The following is a 15,712-nucleotide window of genomic DNA, read 5'->3' as shown; positions in this document are numbered from 1 at the left end:
TCATGTTTGATTTAAGGTAAAAAAAAAAAAAAAACAGGTAAAAAACCTCTTTATATTGCACTTTAATTTTGTCAAATTACAACGTCTAAATTCATGCTATACTTTCTTATTATATGTTAGAAACTGGTAACCAAACAGTATTATATATATAAATATATACTATAAATCACATTGTGTTCGATCGTTTCATTTTTACAATATTTCAAATCGATAGAAAGAAAATTGTTGTTAGAATGTCCCCTTCAGTATCATCATCATATCTCAATCTCTCTCTTTCAAAACTTGCGTATATACTTTGCTATGTGATGTTGCTGATAAGTTTTAAGGCATCTCTCTCTCTCTCTCTCTCTCTCTCTCTCTCTCTCTCTCTCTCTCTCTAAACGTCTGAAAATCATTAAATGAAACAAATTAGAAACATTAAAAGGTATAGGAATGTACATCGCTTATTTACATAGTTATATAATTTTTGCAAATTTCGGATAATCGCCTTAAAAATTTACAGCGGTAATCTGAAACATACAGATAGTTATATTTTATGGTTCAAAAATTGATTTCAATGAATTTATTTTCACTTTTATGTAGTCAAAATTGATATTAGTTTTGTTTAAATTCCGTTTCGTTTCGTTTCGATTTTTGGTTTCGTTTCAATTGGTTTCGTTTCGTTTCGATTGATTTCGTTTCGTTTCGATTGGTTTCGTTTCGGTTCGTTTGATTTCGTTTCGTTTCGTTTCGTTTCGATTTCGTTTCGCACTTTACAGGCGCCCGAAAATTGTACCATTATATACTCTCTCGAATACGTGCTTCCCGGAAATGTTTTTCTTTAAATCTCTCATAGTTTTCTTGTATAACCTTATTAAATATGGTGTTATAAATTGTCAAGTCGGTTTATTTGCATGAAAATGATCACGATGCACAGTGCTGTGTACATGCATATATATGCATTATTCAGCAAATGATTGAAAAATATGTGTGCAGGGAAATCAAAATAAATAAATGTGTTAATAATTTTGTCTATTGCAATATGCTGCGGTAAAATTACAAATAACAATATGGTTAACATGTTATATCATAGACATATAACGTTATATGTCTATGGTTATATCGAGGGTAGATAAACATGGCTGATGCACTAAAAAGCAATTATAATCTCAATTATAATAATTAAAATATTTGTTTATTCAGAATGCATAGTTAGAAAGGATTAATTGTATAATTAGTTTTTAAACTCAATAAATTATTCAAATTATCCTTCTGGGTGCTCTTAATTGATACACATGGACCATACATGTATGTGCACAGCAACGAACTGAATCGACACCGCTTCCTGTAAAAACATTGTCGACTCGAATTTACTCGGGAGTTTTTGACAACAACAATTGCAGCGATCATCAGTATTCTAGCTACAATCCACATGAAAAGTGTAAGTATTTTAACATCGATATTTTCTTAATTTAATTTGTCTATTTCTTATGAAGCTTATAGCTAGTAGGTTATTTTTTATAATGTAACAGGGGGTATATTTGTTGAATGTTGAAATAATCAAACAACGCCTGTTCGGGTTCTGGGCATCTCCAATATTTATTAAGATAGATGGTAAACAAACGAATAGCCCTACAATGAATAACAACAATATAAATATACGGCATAAAAATATTACAAGCGGAGCAAGTTGCGCTAAAGGGGTACAATTCTTTACATTAATCCATTACACATCTATGAATTACGTTATGTATTAATTCATGTATCTAAAAATAGGTTTACAATGATATTCACCTGTAATGTCTATAAACAGATAAAGACATCACTATATTATTCTAAATCATAAAACACAGTTAAACATACCATTCTATGGGAATGGGCTCTTGTACAGTATTACAACTCTATGGTATGTACAGTGTACTATCTGGTATGGCAACTACAAATTATTGTAAAGTTTACATTAATAAACTTGTACTTATGTTCACAATATAAAGGGATAAAAACAGTGAACATATTCATGTTATTCTTATCTATTAAAAAGTTGATATCTCACAAAATCATTCACTCTTACTGTGCATGAGCTATTGTTTTAATTTGGCAAAATTATAGAATTCACTGTTAATGAAATGTATAACTATTAATCAAATTATTAGAATTAGTAATGTTAACTTACCAAGAGGTAGAGTTTGTTATGTTTCAAAAGTCAGCTTTCAGATTACGAAAACACCTCCACTCTCTTTGATGTGACAAAGAAATATGACAAACCAGCTCCAAGAATTTGGAGGGAAATGTCAACAACCAATAAAATCAAAGAAGACAAAACTAAAAACCAATTGAATACCTAGATACATTATATATTTGGCCAGAACCTTAATTACAACCCTAAGGCAATTTATACCATGGTCAAGATAGCTGCCTGTTCTATTCAATTGACCATGACCAGAATTTTAAGTTTATTAAAGATTTTATTATATACTTTAGTATTAAGTTTTAAGTTTATTTGTAAAATAATTAAAACATAATTATATTAATTTAATTATCAATAAATTAATTACTTTTATTTATAGATTTATTAATTTCATAATTAATAAATCTGTAACTCCTACAATAAGCTTACTGATCAAGTCAGTCAGTGTCGATAAATAAAACAAAACATATGCTAATTCTTAATCATTATATTATCCATAACCCAGAAATAAAAATAACAACAATGATGTGTATTCAATTGATATAGATAATATTTGCGAGGAAAGATGAATAAATTAAATGCCAGTAGGTCATGGTTGATTATATAGCTTATGAAAATTAATTACAGGAGTAACAGGATATGTATGAACATGCATTTTTCCTGACATTACAGTTATTACAATTATATCTACAAAGTATTTGAGTAATAAAACATTAAATTGCTGCAGAAATAATACATTGAATCATTTACATATCAATTGTTTATGCATGATACAAGTGAAATTTAACTCTCTCTCACTCTCATCAATAAAATACTCTCTCTCTCTCTCTCTCTCTCTCTCTCTCTCTCTCTCTCTCTCTCTCATATATCAGTACAGATTAAAAAATGAAACAAAACATTAGTTTCTCAAAGTCAACATACAATGAAAAAAACCCAGAACTGTACACTCAGGTAAATGTACAACTTAAACTGGACATACTTGTCACACATCTATTCCTCTGGTCCACTATCATCACTTTCACTGGAGCTGTCAGAGTCATCCACCAATGTGGCATCATCAACAAACTCCCCCCAGTCTCGCACTCCCAGTTTCTCATCTCTTTGATGGCGAGCATGTCCCAGATACCAAAGGATGGCAGCAACATGGGAACACATACCCACAACACGAGCACCAGCCCTGCACTTGCAGTACCAAGCCTTGACTTCACCCTCACCATACTGTATCCACAATAGGTAGGATCTTGATGACACGTGACGACTCTGCAGTTTTACACGAAGAAGGCCTGGCTCCTCTCTGTGGACTTTGATGCTGCATTCTCCCTCTACATGTTCTTGGGCGTAGGATGGTGATAGACTCAATTGGTATACACCGCATGTGATGGCTCCAAGTTGTTCCTCATCCATGGTTGGAAAGTCCAGTAAGTCATCAATCTCCTTCCAGCATACTGATCGTCTGTCCAGATGGTTTTCTTCTACATGTATATGATACTGAAGGGTATTTACTTGCTTGGAGAGAAAAACCATTTTTGCACCAAGGACCTGGTCTTCTTCAGTGTCTCCACTAGCAAGGGGTTTTAGGTATCTGAATTAAAGTAAAATGGAAGTAAGTAATGAGTATATAAGTGTGTATTTTTTAACTAAACTGTATTTAAAAAAATACAAGGCTTAAAAGTTGTAAGAAGAAAAATCCCTGATCTATTTGATATAACTGTATTACATATTCATAGCAAAATAATAGAAATACTTGTATAATTGATATTCAATTTTTAAAAAAATATTTATTAAAAATTTATTAAAGTCTAGCAAGTTTTAGTTTTGATAAATTCATAAATAAAAGACCCTGTAGATTTTTATATATATTATCTTTATATATTTATATTATTTGGTAATAACTTGCTTATTGCAAATGACACATACAATACTGACAAAGTCACCAATGTAGGGAATTTGACTGGAAGGTAGGATGTGTCTTAGGTAACGCCATTGCTTGATCCTAGCGTTAGCAGACTCAACAACCCAACGTATCTGTGAAACATAATATGGAACATATAGTCATAATTATTAATAGGTTTTTCTTGTATTACTTAAACATGAATGGTACTTATATTTAGATTAGTAGGTTATTTACATGCATTAATTTATTTTACAAATATATCTTATATTAAAAGATATATTGATACTAATTATATTCCAAACCTTTGTCACTAATCGACTGGTGTTTGCATTTTCTGTCGACATCTGCTTATCTCCTTTGTTCAGGAATGAAGGCATTTTGGCATTAATCCCCATCTGCTCCAGACAGTCCAAGGAATCCCTAAATCCACTATCAACCACAAATATGTCCTCCTCCTGTACCCAGCTCCGAATGTCCTCAAGGTTGCTGTGCATTATGTGGTTAAGGATTGTAGCATCATTGTTTCTAGCAATGTAAGGACCCAGTACTGACACAAAGTAACCTGTTGTGGATACAATAATCATTGGCTTCACCAGTGGCCGTCCTTTGTGAAGACTGAATGACTGTCGTTGAAACTTGAAATTGCCACTTTTGTGTATATATATATAAGTACCATCAAGGACAAGTATTGCTGGCTGGGAAACTGTATCACCAAGAATCATCTGGGCCAGAGGTCTTGTGTGCTCCTGAATTATCTGTTCCCTGGTAACATGTCCAAATCCCAGATTTTCGGCTACAAATCCACCATTCATCAGTGCTGTCTGTATTGATTTCACACCTCTATGTACACTGGATTTGGATGTGTTGAATAGAGTGGACAGAATTCGATTTGACTCCCCTCCTCTTAATTTCATTAGAAATATGGCTAAGGTTGTCCGCACTGTTCTTACCGGAGTGACCTTCACTTTCCCCTCAACATACTTCAGTAAGTCCTCAAAGGCTGTTTTTGGATTTCCAAGCAGACATTGGTAATCTGTTGAAGCAAGATTCCCACGGCTATCAAAGTCTAATCTCATCCTCCCCTTCTTTAAAACCTCATTCCGCAAAAACTTAACTAGTTCTGTGATTCCTGTCTTATTAAACAAAGTAGAATCAGATAAAGGATTGAGATCGTCTATGTTCTGTTGTAGGTGGTTTGGACAGCAGCGAGCTCCAGCAGGGATGATGACCTCTTTAGTAATGAAGATGTGATGTCTTACACCTACTGGAACTACAACAAGCTTTGGACCTTGGCACTTGCACATGCAGCATGAAGCATGTCCTCTAGATGTGCTGGGAAATGGGAGAGGAATGAATGGATGACTGAATGGAGGAGCTTCAGTGGATTGACAAAATTATAATTTTCCCCTTGTTTCAATTTGTCAGGTATTTGTACCGGTAATAGAGAGGTTTAGCAAACCAACGTGTACGTGTACGTGTAGAACGGAAAATATGTGCATTACGTCATCAGTTTGTGTAATGACAAATTTCTACACGCATGTACCCGAATGAACATACGTGTAAATTGCAAAGTACCCGTAAGGTCGAACTTGTAGCCTCTGTTTCCCTGTTGTCTATTAATTTTAAAAAATATGTTAACTTTTCTTAAGCCTGAATATTCAATGCGAATACTGATATCTACCAACATAAATTTTCATTAGCGTTTAATATGTTATTGGAGTTTTATTTCACGCATCTCTTCCTCCAAAACATGCAATGGCTCCGTTATCTTATTAATTTGCGATGAATAAAAATGTGCATATATATAATAAATGATGTTTAATAAAATTAACACATGCAGAATTCGTACTTTTCGTTTATAGCCAACATTCTCAGCTTAGTAGGAGAGGATATCCATAATTACATTAAAACATTTAAACGTACAAGTACACGTTACAACTGCTAAACAAGAAAAGTAATTGAGCTGGTACGGGTAGTTCTAACTTGTAACCTACACGTACAAGTACATGTACACGTTGGTCTGCTAAACCTCTCTATTATCTTTAAAATTCATAAAAAATGGCTGGAAACTGTAACATGAGACAGACTATAAAATGTATACAAGAATATGCTGCAAATCATTTATTAATTTGCAAATTTTATGTAGCTTAACAATAACACCCAAAAAAAATGGGGGGGGGGATCACAATATGCTGATGTTTGGATATGCTGTTCATTTCCTTTTTTTAATTGATAAACATTTCCCTGTTGTCAAGTTCATTTTCACAATATTGAATAATAAAGGTAATTGTACATTGTAGTATAAAGAAATTCATTTTCATTGGTTTTTTAAAATAGTTAAAATTTTGGATCCGCACCTGTAACAGATTCTAGTTATTGCCCTTTATTGAAAAAAAAAATAAACAACAAAGGTATATATCACATAGAAAACAAGCTATGATTAAAATTAATAAACAACATTTATCTCTATGTGTTTTTTAACTGAAGAAGTCATTTGAATTTTTTTTTCTCGTCCTTCTGTATGAGTTTTATTGTCATTTACATGAACAAAAAGTGAAAGAATCTTGAATTAACGTTGCCCCCCCCCCCCACTTTTCTGTGACCCTGTAAAAATTGAATTGAAAATAAGGAAATAAACAGTGAAATTGAAGTGAAAAGTATATACCCCCCCCCCCCCCCCACAACGGATTAGGATCCCCCCTTTTTAAGCTCACCTGAACCGAAGGTTCAAGTGAGCTTTTCTGATCACCCGTTGTCCGTCGTCCGTCCGTCCGTCCGTCCGTCTGTCTGTCTGTCCGTCCATCTGTAAACTTTTCACATTTTCAACTTCTTCTCAAAAAACCACTGGGCCAAATTTAACCAAATTTGGTACAAAGCATCCTTATGGAAAGGGGGTTATAAATTGTAAAAATAAAGGGCACAGCCCTTTTCAAAAGGGAGATAATTGCGAAACAGTAAGTATAGGGTGCATGTCTTTAAAAATCTTCTTCTCAAGAACCACTGCACCAGAAATGCCAATATTTACACAAAAGCTTGTATATATAGTGAAGATTCTAAATTGTAAAAATCGTGACCCTCGGACCAAAACTGGGGCCCCAGGCGGGGTTCAAAGTTTAACATAGAAATACATAGGAAAATGTTTTAAAAATCTTCTTCTCAAGAACCACTGCACCAGAAATGCCAATATTTACACAAAAGCTTGTATATATAGTGAAGATTCTAAATTGTAAAAATCGTGACCCTCGGACCAAAACTGGGGCCCCAGGCGGGGTTCAAAGTTTAACATAGAAATACATAGGAAAATGTTTTAAAAATCTTCTTCTCAAGGACCACTGCACCAGAAATGCCAATATTTACACAAACGGTTGTATATATAGTGAAGATTCTAAATTGTAAAAATCGTGACCCTCGGACCAAAACTGGGGCCCCAGGCAGGGTTCAAAGTTTAACATAGAAATACATAGGAAAATTTTAAAAAAATCTTCTTCTCAAGAACCACTGCACCAGAAATGCCAATATTTACACATAAGCTTATATACATAGTGAAGATTCTAAATTGTAAAAATCGTGACCCTCGGACCAAAACTGGGGCCCCAGGCGGGGTTCAAATTTAACATAGATATACCTTAGGAAAATGTTTAAAAAATCTTCTTCTCAAGAACCACTGCACCAGAAATGCCAATATTTACACAAAAGCTTGTATATATAGTGAAGATTCTAAATTATAACAATCGTGACCCTCGGACCAAAACTGGGGCCCCAGGCGGGGTTCAAAGTTTAACATAGATATACCTTAGGAAAATGTTTAAAAAATCTTCTTCTTAAGAACCACTGCACCAGAAATGCCAATATTTACACAAAAGCTTGTATGTATAATGAAGATTCTAAATTGTAGAAATCGTGACCCTCAAATCAAAACTGCAGCCCCAGGCGGGGTTCAAAGTTTAACATAGAACTACATATGAAAAATGTTTAAAAATTTTCTTCTCAAAAACCACTTCACCAAAAATGCCAATACATACACAAACGGTTGTATATATAGTGAAGATTGTAAAAATCGTGACCTCTGAACAAAAAGTGGGGCCCCAGTAGGGGTTTAGATTTTAACATATATAGAAAAATGTTTTAAAATCTTCTTCTCAAGAACTAGAGTGCAACTGTTGGGAATATTACTATGCATACATGTACATCCTTAAATAATGTAGATTCAAAAAATTGTAACTCCCGGACAATTGATGGGCACCAAGAGGGGTTCAAAATTTAAACATTTTAAAAAACATAAAGGAAAAGTATAAAAATTTTCTTCTCAAGAACTACAATGTTTTAGTTTGTGGAATTTCTATGCCTTCGCTCATGTAGATTCCTAATTGGTAAAATCGTGACCCCCGGACCAATACTGGGGCCCCAAGATGGGGTCAAAGTTTATTATAGAAATATAAAGGTAACGTTAAAATATCTTCTTCTCGAGAACTACAATGCCTCAGTTTGTGAGATTACTATCATGCATACAACCTTGGATAATGAAGGTTCGACAGTTTTAAAATAGTGACCCCTGGACTAATACTAGGGACCCAAGATGGGTTTAAAGTTAAATGTAGAAGTACCGGTATATATGGAAAATGTTTAAAAATCTTCTTTTCGAGAACTACAATGCATCAATTTGTCAGATAACTACGTAAGCACCCTCAAATAGTGTAGATTCGAAATTATAAAAGCTGTGACCTCAATTTAATACTGGGGCCCCAAGAGGTGTTCAAAGTTTAGCATAGAAATATATAGGGAAAATGCTGAAAAATCTTTTTCTAGGGAACTATAATGCTTCATCTTGTGAGATAGCTATGCAAGCATCCTTAAATAATGTAGATTCCAAATAATTAAAACTTTAGCCTTGGACTAATACTGTGGCCCCAAGAGGGGTTCAAAGTTTAACATAGAAAGATATATTGAAAATGTTTTTAAAAAGTTTTTTCTCGAGAACTATAATGCTACAGTTTGTGAGATTATTATGCAAGGATCCTCAAATTGTGTAAACTCTAATGTAGTGGAACCAAGAGTTATCTTTCTTGATGTTCTGTACAGTCTGAGAGTTATTTCTCTTGAAGTGGAACTCTGCTACGTTCAGTTTTTCAGGTTGTGTACGTGCGGTCCTACCGCAGTGCTACACATTTTCATTCCTATGTTACTGTTTATGTTGTTCAAGCCAACCATAAACCTCGGACCATAACTGGGTCCCCAGAAAGGGGTTCAATGTTTAAAATAGAAAAAGCATATGCTACGAAATGTAATGTTACAAGGAACTGCTGTTCAGGTGAGCGATGTGGCCCATGGGCCTCTTGTTTTGCTTTTTTTTTGGATGAGTCTGCTCCCCCCCCCCCCCCCCCCCACACACACACTTTCAAAAACGATGCTACTTGCCTGCAATCAAATTAAAATTAGATCCTTCACGCTACCGTATTTGACGAGAGCGTGGAGGATCTAATTTTAATTTGATTGTGAATGCTCACTCGTAAGTTATTTCGTCAGTTAGTCTTTATATATATATTAGATCGTTAATCTTTCATGTGCTGATCAATCAACATCCTGACATGCTATAGGCAGACATTAAATGCGGTTAAAACCTCTCGGGGCACAATATTTATAAAAATGTGATTGAATTCTTTTACTTTTTACTTAATAAATCGTATAATGATATATTCTTTTTGTAGTTTATACTATATATTTTATAGTGGAGCATAAATTCTGCAATTCATGACTACCATCCCCAGGGGCCATAATGTTTTGGGGTAAAAATTTTACAATTCATATTTTTTTAACAAACTCTTCTTTGTCAACTGTTGGACAATCAGTGGATAAACAAACACATGCTGATGATAAATGAGGAGGCTTCTACCAAGTTATGGCTACAGGGTCGGTGATTCTGATGTTGGAGGCGAGCAGAGCTCCATTATAAGATAGTAATCGGTCAATAAATATTCAATATTATTCATATTCTCTATGTACCATTTGTTTTAGCAGACAAACGAAGCACAGGGTTATAATTTTTTTTTTTCGAGAGGTGGACAAGCATAGCCTACATTCTGTCTACTTAATTCCAAAAAGAGCAGGCACGTAGCATCTTTTTCTCGCACTGATTAATTTTCTTAAATTTACATAGTAAAAATTGAATAAGCATGGGGTTGCCCCCCCCCCCCCCACTTTTCTGGGAGTATGTATAAAAATTGGAATAGAAATGAGAGAAATCGAAGTAATAAGTAATAAGGAATCCTGATGCTACGTGCCTGAGCTGTACATACCTATAGAATATATAACTGGTGTACATACATGTATATATATATAAGTCCCCCCCCCCACTTTTTCTCGCAGCAACAAATTTTTTAAAATTTACGTATAAAAAAATGAATTATAATGGAGTTGCCCCCCCCCCCCACTTTTTTGGAAGTAAGTAAATAATTGAAATGAAAAAAAGGAAATGAGGAGTCAAATTGAAGTTATATACCTCCCCCCCACCCCCACGGATTAGGAATTTGATGATTTGGAGGGAAAATAATTTTGGTAGGGAAGAATTGTTTTTGTTTTTGTTTTTGTTTTTTGCTTGTCAAGATTTTTTGGATGGGTCTGCCCCCCCCCCCCCCCCCACTTTCATAAACGATGCTACGTGCCTGCAGCTTTACAATGCCCCTCTTGATGAGGCACTAAAAATCTACGGAGATAGAATTCTAAAACTAAGCTGATTAAATCATGATAAGGAAACCAGGGCCGGGATTTTCTTACACTTACATGTAAGTACTGTTTAAGTATCTTTATGAATCCCAACCCTGGGTTCTTATTAAGACGATCTTCAATGTATTTTAATGCACTCCGAAATGGTGGTTATATTTTATACGTTTCAATGAATTATTGCTTATCAAAGAGATATAACTCCTTTATTTGGATGAAAACTGTGTAAGTCAGAGTGTACGGTATTTTACATGTTATTTGTAACGATTAGGCCACTCTCGTTTTAAAATTCACATCCATCGCATTCAATCGAAAACAAATCTACAGCCAACAAGTATGACTGCTATTATTGATTTTTTCAGTATTCAATTCAATTAAATATTTATTTCATTACAATACAAAGATGTAGGGTACATTTAGCTTTATTCAAACCTTGAGCGACATCAACTGATAGAAGAATGTAACATATTTTGGTAAACAAGATTTTCTGTAACCTCACCGTTACTGAGATTGGTTCCTTGATATATTCAAAACTTTTTGGGTATCAGTCTTACAAACCATAGTTACATCTGACATGCAATTATGCGGATTTATGTTTAAAACAATATCCAGTCAAAATTCCATTTATTTTTTTACTTCAGTCCATTTAGTGTGTTATATCCCACACAGAATATAAGTATAAACAATCTGGGCAGATTGATTTAAAGGTAATGATTATTGAAACAATAAAATGCTTTCTTTTGGTGATTCATGAGGGATATGAACGTAGCGATATTACAGAAATAATAAGTAACCCGCGTTAGCGGGTCATTCAATTTTTTCTGCAATCATCGTTACCTTCATAGCCCGCATGAATCGTCAAAGAAAGCATTTTATTGTTTATATTTACCGAAAGCAACATTACCTTATTCAAGAATATCGCTAGATGTCCTTCAAAACAAATGGGTGATACATATCAATGCATATGTTAAAAAAAAATATGATAAGTCAATCATACACTAACATGTAAAAAAAACAACTTAACATGCCTTTGTCTGTGATAACATTACAAATCAATTAAAATAACATTATTCTTGGTATTCATAACATGCTATCAACAAAGTAAACTTTTAAAAATGTATTTTTTTGGGGTGCTTCAAAATTGTCAATTGAGTAATTTAAAAATCAGTTTTTTGTTAATTCATGACAAGGCTTTCATTGACCATTGTTTTTTTTTATTTATTTTTTGTCAGTGAGCAGCTAAACAAAGCAAGTCCTCTTGTACAGATGATGGCAGAGATAACAGTCTGACTTTGTCGTGTAAATTCTTCTGTAAAACTTTGCGAATAGTTAGAGCTGAAACTTTAAACAGCGAATGAGGGTTAGATGCTAGCGAACATAGCTGCCCTAGAGCTAGGGTATTTTGTTTGAGCGTCGCCGGAGTATCAATAGTGCCCATTGGATCAACTAGATAAGGGTACTTCGATAGGTTATAGCCATAATCATATAACAGTTCCACAACGTCAAAGACACCCAAGTGGATGGCCAGCTCACAGGGATCAAAGTAGAACTCCTCTCTCCGCCTGACGATACGGCCTGGAAGATTGATAGGACTGTTGTATTCAAGCAAAAGTCTGATTGTCTGGGTGTCGTGGTTACAAACGGCTGGCAAAATGGGAGTTATTCCACAGGCAACTAAAATTGACCAAAAATTGCTAGAACTTTATGCCTTAAATTTATCGTTAATCAGTTTCATTTCAATGGAAACAACAAGAATTGTTCTCATAAATATCCATTATCATATTGCCTCATGACGATATTATGTATATAAGTCTACGTGACATATTGGTTAGATACATTTAAAGGGTTCATATTTAATATGTTGAACTTTTCAAAATAAAATATATTAACTTAATTAAACTTATATATTAGAATTGTAAGCTATAAGGGTCATCTTTTAAAAAAAATTAACATGTAGCGGCTATTATAAGGATTCAAATAAAATCCAGTGACATTAAAGTCACTTTATTTTTGACGACGGTTTAAAAATTGTTTAATCATGAAAAAATGCATGTCCAACTTACATCGAATACCGGGATTCGCGCCATAATCCAAGAAAAACTTGACCAAAGTGGGGCATCTCAAAATCGAGGCCACCATGAGCGGACAGCATTCCTCACAGGTTGTCATGTTGACGTCACTTCCGGCGTGGAGTAGCATCAGGACAATGGTCAGACAGTCGTCGGTACGGATGGTCCCGTCAGCTCTCACACACTGGCGGATCACGTTAGTCATGGGGGTCCTCCCGGCCCCGTCCAGAGTATTGGGGTCACCGCCCGCCTCTAGCAGAATCTGGACCGCTTCAACTTTCAGCTTAAGAGCGGCATACTGAAAAATATGTGTTGTGTGAATCTTGGGGGCTGGATTGGGTGTTCATGACCGTTTAAATACTGTATAAATTTTCTTGGGCAGAGACCTCCAAGAAAATATTTAAAATTCTAAATATTAAATTTGAAAGTTAAATATTTTGGATTTATATCTATAGTAATTGTTTATGCCGGCCAAAATGTCATATTTGAAATCTGAAAGAAAATTGCCATTTTATTGACCATCCGGCTTCCTTAACGTTCTGTAAACCCCTTAAATAATTATATTACAACAGAAAATTGTGAAGTACGTTACATTTATAAAAATGAATGACGAATTAGCGTATGCCTTAAGTATATATATATACTTGTAAAGCACTGCGTTTGGCCGCCAAGTCCCTCAAGTTAACTAAGGCTCCGTGGTTTATCAGTAGACGCATCATCTCTGAGTCATTCTGTACATCAGATTTAGAACACAACAACATGAGAGGGGTAATTCCTTTCATTGTCCCAATGTTTACATCCGCGCCGTTACAAATCAACAAATTCACCATTGCCACACAGTCTGATTCAATGGCATAATGTAATGGAGCTTTACCAAATTTATCACACATATTGACAACATCCGGGCATCTTGTTACTAGGAATTCAACCACTTCCGTAAACTGGGGCATGATGGCGTGGATCAGTGGTGACATCCGCCATTTGTCACGTGACATAATGTCGGCCCCTCTGTCCACGAGGACCCGAATCGACTCGAGATGCCCTTTTCCACGACAGACATGGAGGATGGAGCTTGAACTGATGTTCTCCATGTCGTCATAATATTCATTCGGATTGGCCCCGCTGTCCAGAAGTTCTAGGATTTTGTCCCCATTATTTTCACACACAGCGTGGTAAAGCTCTGCTGCTTTGTCAACCATTGTATATGTGAGGAGTACTTGACCGAACCACCGTCTGTAAGCAGTCGGAGCTCCAAATAATGGTTGTGTTTATCGTCATCCTCAACATATTTCTATAAATAGCTCTCTGTATACAGGCTCTGCGTTATCATGGATCCAGGCATCTTCCCAAGGCAAGGGTTTCTGATCCGCTCCTCTCTACATAAAGCGGAGCGGATCAGAAACCCTTGATTTGGGAAGATGAGATTCAGGGGGCGTTTCCAAAGACAAAAAAACAACAACAACCCCCCCCCCCCAAAAAAAAAAAAAACAAAACAAAACAAAAAACAAACAACAACTTCTTTTCGAAGATAAATCGACAAAGCTTGTCTTGACTAACATTTTACTTAAAAAACCATAAGCTAACAAGACATATGCATGTGAGATATATGGAATGCATCAGTGTACTGGGGTTACTCGACCGATAATATACCGTAATCAAATGATTTCCTGAAATGTTGGCAAAGCTTGTGCGGTACTCAAAAAATGTCTTAAAACCTCAAGACACCGTAAATTACGAGTTAAATGTCGGCTATTTTTGGCATAGCACAACGGGTGAAAACATTATAGTACAGTATATATATTGCTTCCATCAATTAAAGATGATTTTTAATAAAAATACACATACCTGTGAATTAAAGAAATACATGTACACTTGAAATCGATGAAAGGGAATATATCCAAGATATCGTCATTGAACAATTATCCCTTTTCACTCATAAAATTTCACAGAAACGAAATCAATTTTCTTACGGAGATTTATAATGGGAAATGTTTACATCTTTTCTCCATTCGGAAGTACTCGGGATACCTCGCGCAATTTTTAACGTTATATTTATCGTGCTTATCAATGGCTGATGCAATGCAAACTCTCCGTGGAGTTTCAATTTTGGGATGTGTGTTGAAGCCTGAAACGGTAGAGGGGGCTTTTCAAAACAGATAATCTGGACATTTTCATAGTAGCAGATGAACGTTGTTTGAGCACAAAGGTATTTACTATTATTGAAACATCAAGCAAAAAGGGGTGGAAGCAAAAACTCGGGACAGAGTATAGATACAAATTAAGAGAAGACAAACAAAATTGTTTGATGAATCTGTAAGTTTAGCTCGTTCTTTTCCCCGCGCCCACTGGTTCTTAGAGCTCGCCGGCGCGCGCTGGCGAGCTGTGCTCGCTATTATGGTAAATGTACATGCATTGTATTTGTTACTTTTAGGCACGCATTTTATATGGAGTAAATATACGTTAATGAAATTCCGGATATATTAAGAAACTGGCGACACAATTAAAATGAAATAAATTATATTGAAGTGCGCTAGTTTTTTTCTGTTATATAGTTTTGAAGTTTTTAACGCTGTCAACAACACACATCAGTATTAGAACTATTGTAGTTTAATTCATTAATGTTATAAGATCTATTAAAGTTTGATTAATTATTGGATCTATTAAAGTTTGATTCATTATTGGATCTATTAAAGTTTGCTTAATTATTTTATCAAACGTTTATCGTAATATGCGCAGGATATCAATCAAGGGGTAAATGTTTGATATTCCACTGTGTGTTCTTACGCCAGGTGACGTCATAACTAAACATTACGTAGCTGCAGGCGAATTATTGAAGTTGAATGAAAAAGTAACAAAACAAATCAT

General features: G+C 34.9%; 2 protein-coding genes and 1 long non-coding RNA gene across 5 annotated transcripts; 1 reads left to right on the top strand and 2 right to left on the bottom strand.

Annotated features, from left to right (window-relative positions):
• The first annotated feature begins 1,269 nt into the window (after positions 1-1,269).
• LOC136269653 (uncharacterized) lies at positions 1,270-12,148 on the top strand. Of its 2 annotated transcripts, XR_010713443.1 has the most exons (4): positions 1,270-1,420; positions 5,252-5,486; positions 9,788-9,844; positions 12,011-12,148. It is a non-coding gene; the product is annotated as an uncharacterized lncRNA (long non-coding RNA). The 2 variants fall into 2 exon arrangements; XR_010713442.1 differs by lacking the exon at positions 9,788-9,844 and having other exon boundaries at positions 12,011-12,139.
• Positions 2,587-5,365, bottom strand: LOC117686937 (uncharacterized). Of its 2 annotated transcripts, XM_066083111.1 has the most exons (4): positions 4,735-5,365; positions 4,364-4,623; positions 4,085-4,192; positions 2,587-3,749 (listed from the first exon to the last, which is right to left on the bottom strand). In XM_066083111.1, exons 1-4 carry the CDS (start codon positions 5,363-5,365, stop codon positions 3,729-3,731), a joined length of 1,020 nt encoding a protein of 339 aa, XP_065939183.1. In that variant the 3' UTR covers positions 2,587-3,728. The 2 variants fall into 2 exon arrangements, with proteins under 2 accessions (XP_065939183.1, XP_065939182.1); XM_066083110.1 differs by having other exon boundaries at positions 4,364-5,365.
• Positions 10,877-14,218, bottom strand: LOC117680594 (ankyrin repeat and SOCS box protein 2-like). Its single transcript, XM_066083109.1, has 3 exons — positions 13,492-14,218; positions 12,842-13,145; positions 10,877-12,452 (listed from the first exon to the last, which is right to left on the bottom strand). The coding sequence occupies exons 1-3, from the start codon at positions 14,044-14,046 to the stop codon at positions 12,007-12,009; spliced, it is 1,305 nt and encodes a 434-aa protein (XP_065939181.1). The 5' UTR covers positions 14,047-14,218; the 3' UTR covers positions 10,877-12,006.
• Positions 14,219-15,712: the final 1,494 nt, after the last annotated feature.

The sequence above is a fragment of the Magallana gigas genome, chromosome 4, assembly GCF_963853765.1.
Source record: "Magallana gigas chromosome 4, xbMagGiga1.1, whole genome shotgun sequence".
Taxonomy (NCBI): Eukaryota; Metazoa; Mollusca; class Bivalvia; order Ostreida; family Ostreidae; genus Magallana; species Magallana gigas.
Note: the sequence above shows the minus strand (reverse complement) of the source record. Positions and strands in the feature narration are given on the sequence as shown.